At 41.3% G+C, this 10526-nt stretch overlaps 1 protein-coding gene across 3 annotated transcripts; it reads left to right on the top strand.

The window, feature by feature from the left end:
• Window positions 1–4148: 4148 nt before the first annotated feature.
• Window positions 4149–10250, top strand: GATD1 (glutamine amidotransferase class 1 domain containing 1). Of its 3 annotated transcripts, none has more exons than XM_088534189.1 (8): window positions 4149–4226; window positions 4622–4698; window positions 5078–5183; window positions 5650–5757; window positions 6431–6525; window positions 7822–7915; window positions 9110–9221; window positions 9663–10250. In XM_088534189.1, the coding sequence occupies exons 1-8, from the start codon at window positions 4169–4171 to the stop codon at window positions 9664–9666; spliced, it is 654 nt and encodes a 217-aa protein (XP_088390315.1). In that variant the 5' UTR covers window positions 4149–4168; the 3' UTR covers window positions 9667–10250. The 3 variants fall into 3 exon arrangements, with proteins under 3 accessions (XP_088390315.1, XP_088390314.1, XP_088390316.1); XM_088534188.1 differs by having other exon boundaries at window positions 7795–7915; XM_088534190.1 differs by lacking the exon at window positions 9663–10250 and having other exon boundaries at window positions 9110–9225.
• The last annotated feature ends 276 nt before the right edge of the window (window positions 10251–10526 follow it).

Here is a 10526-nt window from a genome sequence, read left to right as displayed (position 1 = left end):
ATATGCTGTGAAACTGTAAATGATTCCCAATACACCTGTAACTCTTACCAGGATTGTGAGAAATAAACTATATATAGATATATATATACATAGATATATTGTATAATTCCTCATGGGAGCATCTTTGTGTATTTGAGTGTATAAGTGAAAATGGCTGCTCTTCCCCCTTACTCCTTAGTCACAAAAGTGTTTCCTTCAGGATAACTATTACACTAGTATTAAAGAGCCCAATAAGAACTACAGTGAAAGGCAGCCCCAGCCCCCTCAAAAAACCCAACCTACTGAACTAAAGCAGACCAAAGACGATCATTATTCTTCCCACAGAGGAATTAAGGTGTAGAGCGATTAAACGACTTACCCAGAGGAACAAGTCAGGAAAAGGCCTAAGGGAGGAGAATTTCAGCAGCAGATTTCATGGTAAATGAGTTGCCTTCACATTGTACCAGCTGTGAGCACGGTTTCTGCAAAGTCTGCTGGCCTTGGGAAATTACTTTCTTATAAACTGGGAAGGCAAAGACTGGAAACTCCTTGCAGACTGGTAAAAAAAAAAGGGCAGCTTTTAGTTGCAAAAGCTGTAAATATGAGAGATTCTTGCTGTGAAAACTCCGTGGAGAAGGCAAATTGTAGATTGTCTTAATATTCCCAGAAGCAGAGGAGTAAGTAGATTCTTTTTGTCCACATTTGAATCTGAGAAGCCGGTGCAGGCGGTGTCACCCCTTCCAGGGATAGATCAACTATCTCCTCTTATCAGCAGGGAATACGCAGGCATGACTGGAAAGGCAGGAGGGATAGTGGAGCAAGAATTGATGCTCTGATCTGGAAGGCTTCCCCGTAGCTTAAAACCAGTGCAGGTCGCAGCCCAGGACATCCTCTTTGGTCTGGAATGAAGCAGTCTCTCTGCTCTACGGAGATGGGGAAGAACAGCCTGGTGAATCCTCCCACTGATCCTTTTCCAACAAAAATGCCTTCTCACCGCCAAAGAAGGCGGAAACATTGTTGGCAACTATACAATAAGGAAAAAAAAGAATAATAATAAAAAAAAACCTAAACAAAACAAAAAAAAACACCCCAAAATGCTCTTGCTGGGTCCTAAAAAGCAGGTCCGATCCTGCAAGGGCTTCTTTGCAGACATGCAGAGCACAGCCACCCAACAAGCGCCAATAACATATGGCATTATATAATTTGAAGATGCACACGGTAGAGCTGGTTTTATAGCAGCCTGACTGTTTTCTCTGGCTGGGATGATTCACTGCTGGCTAAAGAGGTGATTCAAACTGAGCTGAAGCAGAGAAGCCTTTAACAGTTCCTTTCAACAGCTGACTCCTGTCAAGCAGATGCTGAGAACCCTTTTGCAACCATGTTAGGAGCTCCCAGTAAAAATAAAGTCTGAGAGAAATCTGGAGCGGTTCTCCTTTGGGTGAGCTGCCAGGCAGGGCTTCCAGCAGCATTTCTCTTAAAAGACAGGGGAAGGGCACAAAATCCACCTGAAAACTTGGCTTACGCTGCTTTAATCTCCCCCATCAACTACTTCTCTCCAGCACATCCTAGTGTCACAGGCTCTACCTGTGACTGAACCCTCGCTGATTTTGCTGAGCAGAGGAATCCTGTGCAAGCTGTTACACCACGTGTACTGAAAAGATAGATGACGGATGGGATGGGGCAAGGACTATCAAAAGCAGAGCTCAAGAGCACTTAGCTAGGGCCAGCTTTGCCCTCTTGGTCCTCACTAACTGCATCAACGTCTCTGTGGTTTTTCCCTGCTACAACACCAGCCTGCAGAGCATTTATCAGCTCAAGAGGTGACTGAAAGTGCAGAGCCTTTCTTAAGAACTGTTTTATAACTGGAAAACCACTTATTTTATAACCAAAGGACTCTCCTTTTACGAGTCAGACCTTGCAGGTTAATCCATGCCGGCTTAATGGCTGCAAGAGATGAAGCTCATTATGCACTAAAGGTAGATGCATTAATCAGTATTTTTATCATCCCACAGTGCCAGGAAGGAATTAGTGACCCTGTAGACAGTCCAAGTGCCACCCTCTGTGTCTTCCTACCTCATGGCTAGCACAAGGGATGGGCAAAACAAATTTGCATCTCTGGGGAAAGAGTAAGTTTTGCTCTAGTTTTGTGATTAATTGCCTAGGAGAAACCAGAAAGAAAAACTGCTTGAATTTCCTTCTTTTAGTTGGGTTGTTTTAATTAAGTTTTCTCAAATCATCAGCTACAAAAATATCACATGGGAAATACACTGCTCGAAATGAAATTTAAGTCCTGGTATCTAGCAGCATATGTGTTTTGAAAGAAAGACAAATATAGCCTGTCCTTTTATATTAGTGCATTTAACTTGTGCCTATGTGTGTGGGTGTTTGTGGCAGGGAGGCAGGGTTTCAACACATCCTTGTGAAATGTAGGGGCTGTGTAAGCGCTTCAGGAAAATATTCCTTACTATTACACTTCATAAAACTTGCACAGAACACTATGAATAAACTTACAGGGTCTCTAGTCCTCCTACATTACTTCCTGAAATTAAATATTATGAAAGGCAGGGGTGATGTTTACAAGTATCTTTTTACACCATGTATTATTTTTTCCCACTCCATTCTACTTTAGCCATCATTTATACGAAGGAAATGGTATGACACCAAAGCACTGCACTTGCAAACACAAGCACTGCTGTTCTGCCAGACTAGAGCTGACAGGGAAACAGCTCAGCAAACATAACAGAGCCATTAACATTCAGGCTTTCGGGTCCTGGGTTTGGAAAACAAAACACCAGATTCACACGCAAGAAGGGAGCAAAAATCCCACTTTCAGGGACATAAAGGCTTCAGACTACTGGAGTGGCATTAAGCCCCCTACAAGGTAACTAAAATGAAGTTTTCAGTGTTTTTTCTTGTTTTCTAGTAGCTAAACTGGATCAAGTATGAGGAACAGCTGCTATCTCCAGTCAGCAGAAGGCAGTTTCACAACACCCCTTTGGTGAGGAAAGGATATGGACAAATGATTGAACAGACAGAAAATCGGGCAGCATGTAGGCAAAAGCTACATTTGCTTTAGGAAACAAAGCAGGGTCCTTTCAAATAAGTAAATCAAAATTCATCAGAATTGCACTTTGTTTTCCATCAACTATTTTAGACTGGCACTGTTTCTTCATAATATACTAGCAACCACCAAAGCATAAATCTATTAAATTAGCATAGAGATGAAAAATACAAATTCAGAGACTGGACAAGGTTTACAAATATTACATTTCCTTGAGTGAACTATGGAGACAAGGGCAATGATACCTGTAATATATGTTTTTTTTTTGGGGGGGGGGGGGAGGTAGGGAGGAGGTGGGGGGAGAAAGAATAATGAAGCATTTTAACATGAACATTTATGCACATGAAAGACAATCCAGAGCAGATATGAAGGATGGGAAGAGATTTCAAGCATATTTGGACCATCTGATTTAGTTTGCAATTCCAATATCTATTTCTGTGGCTCCGTGAAACCACCCAGTTCTCCATCTGCCTATTCCATCCTTCCATTTTTTTTGTCCTCCTCCCAACTTCCTTAGACTATATTTTCCAAGGGTGAAACACATCAAGAGGAAATTATAAAAACACTATCAAGCACCAAAAACTTAAAAACAGCTTTGGTTTCAAGAAGGAGTTGTCTCAGGTGCATGAGAAGCGTGTTGGTCGCTCAAGAAGCCATGATTAATGGGTTGGCTTGCACTTCATGGGGAAAGTTTTGGAATCTGGTCAACTAGGGAGGGACTGGGGATGCAGGGCAGTTTGAGACCAAACCCCAAGGAACTCTTTGGAGGGCCACAGCTGAGGCCACCAGACTCAGGAGCCATTTTGACACAAACACCTGCCTCTTCTTTGACCACCCACAACATGGCGCCACTGGCCTCCCCAGCGGGGAGGGAGCCAGCTCGGCGCTTCCACCCTCCAGGGGCACCCACATGAAAACGGTGGAGTCAAACAATAATATTAATAATAGGCTTTAACAGCAGCGCAGAACTCGACGACAGGGGACTTTAACGAGAGCATCAGGCTGCTACGCAACGGCCGCCCGTTCCCGCCCAGCAGCGGCGCGTGCGCAGCGCGGCCGCGCGAGGAGGAGGAGGCGGCGGCGGAGGCAGCCGCGGCGGCCGGGCCGGGCCGCGCCGCTGCCCGCGCCATGTCGGAGCGGCTCGGCAAGCCCACCTGCCTCATCGTCGCCAGCGCCGCCGCCGCGGGTGAGAGGCGCCCGCCGCGCCCGGGTTGCCCCTTTTCTGCCGCCCGCGGGGCCCTTCCGAGCTCCCCGCGCGCCCGCCATGCTCGGCTATCCCGGCCCCGCCGCCATCGGCTTGCCCAGCTGTGCTGCGCGTGCCTCCCCCTTGCCCAGATGTTTCCACATGTGTGAAGACATGTATGTGCTCTCTGCGCGTATCTGCATCAGGCAGTGCCAGAAACATAGCCATAACGTGTTATAATGTACTCCTTAAATTTCAAAATAACCCTCTGAAATTCCTGGGAGCTCTTAAAATAAGCAAAAATCCAAGCCCTTGTGCCTGGCTATGATTTTTCTAGTATGCTTTGGTTTAAAATGCAGTGGCTCTGGCCTTTAAAATTGTTGTGCTTTCTCTTGCAGGTGTGTCAGCCCAGTCCTTCCTTCATTGCTTCACACTGACTAGCACTGCTTTTAACCTGCAAGTCGCTACCCCGGGGGTAAGTACGGATGGGATATTACTGTGATTTATCACAACTAACAGCCCACCGATCAAAGAAGTTTTATGCTAACTATTTTTGAGAGATGTCTTATCTATACCAATTGAGGTACCCTTTATTTATTTATTTATGGTTTTCTTTATATTGAAATGAAGATGTCCTTCTCATGGTTCTGAACTTTGCTGTCCAGTATCTCTTTTCCTCAGAGTGGAGACTCTTAACATCCTCAGTAGAAAAAAAAATAGAAAACTTTACTATTTTGATATCTATAGTCCCACCAAATCTTACATGCTTATGCTCCCAGAAACAAAACAGGTCTCTATAGTGTATTTAGTATATGTGTGTACTAACAACAGTCTTTGAAACGTGTTTCTGCTAGGGGAAATCAATTGATTTTGTGGACGTGAATGAAAATAACATGCGCTGGATACAAGACTTCCGTATGAAATCGTATGCAAGCCCTGCCAAATTGGAGTCAATTGACGGTAAGGGTCCCCAAAATTGTCATCTCCATTTGTCATCCCCATTTATTAGGGAAGCAGCGTGTATATATATGTATATATGCTTCTTCATGTTAGGATACAGAAAAGAAATACATCTTGTGTTTTAAGACCAGCTCAGAGAGCTACAGCTTTTTTATTTTTTTATCGTTGAATGACAAATGTATTATGTGTTGCTAATTTTGGAAATTAACACAAACATTTTCCTAAAGTAGAAGCCAGCAAGCACAATAGCTTTAAGCTTTGTCTTGACTAGATTCTCTCATTGGAAATGTATGTTCTCTGTCTTTAATAACTGTTTTCCCTGCATGGATCTGGTTTCTTTAGTTCATTAAGTTTCTATAGTAATTAACTGAGCTCTGTGGTATTGTCATAATTTTGTCAAGCCTCAGGTGGCTCATTTTGCTTGTTATTTGTGTGACAGTTTGCTTGTCCTTTTTTTTCTTTATAGGTGCTAGATATCACGCACTGTTGATCCCTAGCTGTCCTGGGGCTATGACTGACCTTGCAAACAGTGGCTACCTTGCTAGGATATTGCAGCACTTCAGCACTGAGAACAGTGAGTGAACATCCTTAGATACTTGTGTTGAATGGAATACTCTGTAACTGTTCATGCAAAACTGTTACCTTGCCAAACTGCTTTTTACCTTGTAGTAACTACTTTTAGGCATAATCACAGAGGTTTCAAAGATTTAAAAATGTTTACATAATTGAAGAATGTTGCAGCATGCAGAACTGGAAACATCTTCCTTGGATAAACCTGTGCTCTCTCTAAAATAAGTATCCTCTTTCCGTGAATGTATAAAAATAGCATTAGTAGATTTTTTTGAATACATTTGTAAGAAGGGAGGTCTCTGCCTTATAGTGATAAAGGATAACCTATCTGAACTCTTCAGTTCAAATAGAAATTGAATTTCAGATATAGATACAGAATCCTTGCTGAGGCCCTGATAAATCAAGACTTGTGTCACTTGTGGCAACTGTCATTTGAACATGTGCCTTTACCTTGGGCTAATGGGCTTTTAGCCACCAGTAACTCTTTGCAAGACTGGGGAAATTCTTCATGCAGTGTGCAGAAAAAAGCACTACAACCTAAGAGCATGTAAACAGTATGGTATAATTTTTTTCAGGTAGGCAGTACACTGAGACATGAGGAATCTTGTTTTGGTTTGGTGTAAAGATACTGTTTCTGAAATGCACCTTTTTTTTTTTTTTAATATATGAATATATAGAACCTATTTGTGCGGTGGGGCATGGAGTTGCAGCTTTGTGTTGTGCCACCAATGAGGATAAATCCTGGGTGTTTCAGGAATACAGCCTGACAGGGGTAGGTAACTTCTGCTGTTTAAATTTTTTTCTGCATTTGATTATCAATTTGGTACCCGAGACTTGCACTCAAGTCCGTACAAAATGGCTTCTAACTCGAAGTGTGGCTAGATACGATGGATATTTTGTTAATATTTTGTTAATAGTGCGGTCATATATCTGACCTCACAGACTACTGCATTTATATGGAACCTACACCTGCTCATCAAGTTAGTGCAGAATTTACACACAAAGTTAGGAAATGAAGTTGGGGACCCTCAAAAGCCATCAGAGTCCTGGTGTGCTTATATTTGGTATTGCAATCTGTGATAGAATTTTTATAGTAAGATATGTAATATGGCCTAGTTTTGGTTCCTGTGGAAACCATTAAGTTCTTCTCTGCGTGTGAAAACTGAACTATTACATTGAAAGTACTCATTAATTTTTCCTTCCTCATGAAAGTGCAGACCTATTTAGGTGCTGGACTTTGAAATGCATGTGACACAGCATTTGTATCCAAACATGCATTTCATAAGGAATTTTTAGTCCAATACTTTCTCTTTAGTAACATAATGCAGCTCTTTAAAAATGTACAATAGGGCTATTTTTTAATTCTTTTTTATTTCTTTCTATTTTAAAATAGTCTGTGTGGTTAGTTAAGCAAATACAAGAGTGAGAACATCCAGTTGCAGTAACACTTTACTGGGGTGCTGATCTTGATATAGAAATTGATTGCTTCTTGATATGTAAATTTCGTGTACCCCACCAGACTCTCTGTGTAATCACAGCTAAGCTAAGCACAGCTAAGTGAAGTGTTTTAAGCTCTTTGTCAAAACTCAGCTATAATTCTGTCTGTTCCGTGGATACAAGATGTTGTTTCCTCTCTACAGTGGTAATTACTCTGGATTTAATTCAGATGGTAGCCAGGAGCTTTATATTCCCTGCACTTCATAGTGCAGAAAGCATATTTTAAAACTTGAAAACTAGCCACTTGGAAATTTAATTAAATGGAATTATAAATACAGTTGCAAGGCGTGATGGTAGTCCCTGGAAAGCTTTCAAATCTGGGGAAAAGAGAATCACAGACGTGACATCCATTAGGAATGTTGCTTAGTCAACCTAATTAAAGAGGAAACGTTTGAATGCTCATAACACAAAATGCAGTTATCCTTTGTGGTGGGAATTCAGGAACACTTACTTCGCTTGATGCTTCAAGTACACTTGGTGTCATTGGTGTCTTTTTTTTGGCTCACATATGAATTTTCGTTTTGCTCCTTACAGATGTACATAGATGACACTTACGTTCACTCTTTTTCAGCCCTCTGTGTACGAACTAATAAGGCAGCCTAATTTTGCCAGTTTGCCCATTATCGTGGAGGATTTTGTGAAAGATTCAGGAGCAACATATAGCGGTAGGTAGTGCTCTTGTCTTTGTAGCTGAGTGCTGAAAATGGATGTCATTTTTACACAGGTGAACAGGATTCTGACAGGATTCTCTTTAGAATCATAGAATCATAGAATGCTTAGGGTTGGAAGGGACCTCTAGAGATCATCTAGTCCAACCCCCCCTTACTTGTATTTTTATTTCATGGGTGTAAACCAAAGCCTAGTAGATTCAGTGTCTACGAACACTCTTTTACCCCAGGGTAAATAGGAATTGGTGCATCCTACAGTGAAAGAGGAACATGCACTGCAGGGAAGAGGGTGTGCGGGAGTTACCGTGGACCTGCTGATTCACGGTGACTCGTCACTGTCTCCATTCCCGCAGGGAGTTACGCCTGTGTATGTAGTCCCTTGTCCCCCTGGCAGGGAGCGTGTGCTGGGCCCAGGGAGGTTAACTTCTAGATATGGAAATTGTTTTTTATTCAGATAAATGTGGTTCATCTTTTTAAGTTGGAGGGAGTATGAACAATTGTGCCTTTGCTTAATTGCTTAATAGCTGTGAATAAAGTGCTGTGGCAAATCTGGTTTTGCAATGTTTTCTTTTTATCAAGCACTAAGTGGAGATTATTAATACTCACAAATGTTAACAGTTTGACTGTCAGACTGTATAACCTCAGGTTCTGCTGTGTGTGAGACAATAAGTGTCTCAGAATACAGAAATGTTGCTTTTCGATGAGAGTGATAAGGTGCCTGTGGTATTTAAGCTATTAATCCTTTACTTGATAGACTAGTGCCAAACAATAAACTGATGCTGTGTGACAGTCAGTCACACACAAAGAATAGGCAGGCTCTCAAGGTCACATATGTATCTTCTCTTAAAAGAAATGCCATTGTCTTATCAAAGTGCTGCATATTCTTTGTTTTATTCTCTTCCAACCCTGTACTATCAGCATGTCTAAATGGCAGAATGTTTACGTGGCATTTTGTGCTTTTTAACTGAGCTGCTGCTACCTCTTTCTGCATAATTGGCTCAGTAATGACAGTTTAAAAGCTAATGTCACACTTGCTTGCTGGTAGTTGCTATGTCATATATTTTGGGGGTATTTGAAATAGTCGCCTTATATATTAAGAGTTTCATCAGACACATGATACTGAAACTGTGAAATAAGTATCCACTCTCACAGTATTTGTTGTTTTTTGTTCTTTTTATTCCCTGGATTTAGCCAGCAAGCCGGATGCTGTGCATGTGGTACTGGACAGGCACCTGGTGACAGGACAGAATGAGAATTCCACTGTTCTTGCAGTCCAAAACCTCCTCCTCCTTTGCAATAGCAGGTGAGGCTACAGAGGACTAAGTACTTAAAACAGATATGGTTGCCAATCTTTTAATTTTAGGAATATTGTCCCAAGAAGAAAGTTTTCCCTACTTTTGCTGCTGAGCACATGTTTTTGTTTGATGCAGCTGTTCAGTCTGTTAAGTTTTTAGTAAAAAGCATTTGTGATTGTCTAGAAAAAAAAAGTGGGGGGGGCTGGAAAGGCGCACTTCTCTTGCTGTTGCAGTAAAATGTACAACAGGTTCCACTAAATATTTCTATTAAGAGAAGCATCTCCTGTGTAATTCTTCATGATTTGGCAAACTAACATTTAGTCAGCTACCTGTTAGGATTGTGGGAATGACCAGGCTTTGTTTCTGTAATAACAGCATGGTGGTTTGATTGTCTTTTTGTCAAACAGAAGAACAAATGTATATAACAACAACAATCTTATTTTGTTCAGGTGAATGTGTTACAAGTCCTTTCCTGGCTGTGGAATGACGGGTCGTGTCATGTTTGGATGAGTTTCATTCATCAGGATATGAAAGAGCAGGTCTCTCTGCAGCTAGGATGGAGGAAGAGTGAGCAGACAAAGGATTTTCCTGTCTCTTGGCTGGATAGAAACATCTTTTTAAATTTCTGGCAAGGCCTGTGAAATGACTGTGACAGTGAAGCGATAGTGCCAGGTTTTGCAAAATACAGAATGGATGAAGGTTGTAAATAAGAAAACTTCAAAGTGCATCATACTTCTGATGCGATTATGAATCCCTCTTGAATTTTTGTTACTACATTTCTTTTTCACTGCATTCCTCTCTCTACCCTTAAAAACTTCAAGCTCTGTTTGTGACTCATTTGGAGCTTGCAGATCAAGTATAAAAATCTACACTTAATCCTACAGGGACCTGCAATTTGAGGTCTGTTCTTACCCACCTATTTTTGAGTCACAGAGTTACTGTCTGCCTTTATCTGTCTCAAACAATTGGATATGGAATGTGATGGAAAATGCATAGTAAACATTGTCTGAATAAAGCAGAACCCAACTGTTTGAATGCAGTCCACTGTAGTAATGCTGTTGGCATAATGTGTTTCCTTCCTTGTGTGTTCACATTTATGCACTTTTTTAAAAACCACCAGTGCTGTATTTGCTCAACTGATTTTAAATGGTCTTCTAATTGCTTATTTGTTCAAGACTCTTGTGGTACATATGTTACAATTATAATTCTGTTTGATATGTTTGAAATACTTGTCTCTGACAAATACACTGCAGTTGTCTCCTGCTGGAATTTTGTGGAAAAAAGCAAAAATGGAGGCAGTTAAAGTGTATCGA

Source organism: Tinamus guttatus, unplaced genomic scaffold (assembly GCF_059628265.1).
Source record: "Tinamus guttatus ecotype Peru unplaced genomic scaffold, ASM5962826v1 Tinamus_guttatus_pri_ptg000546l, whole genome shotgun sequence".
NCBI lineage: Eukaryota > Metazoa > Chordata > Aves > Tinamiformes > Tinamidae > Tinamus > Tinamus guttatus.
The sequence above is the reverse complement of the archived record's forward strand: the minus strand, read 5'-3'. Positions and strand labels throughout refer to the sequence as shown.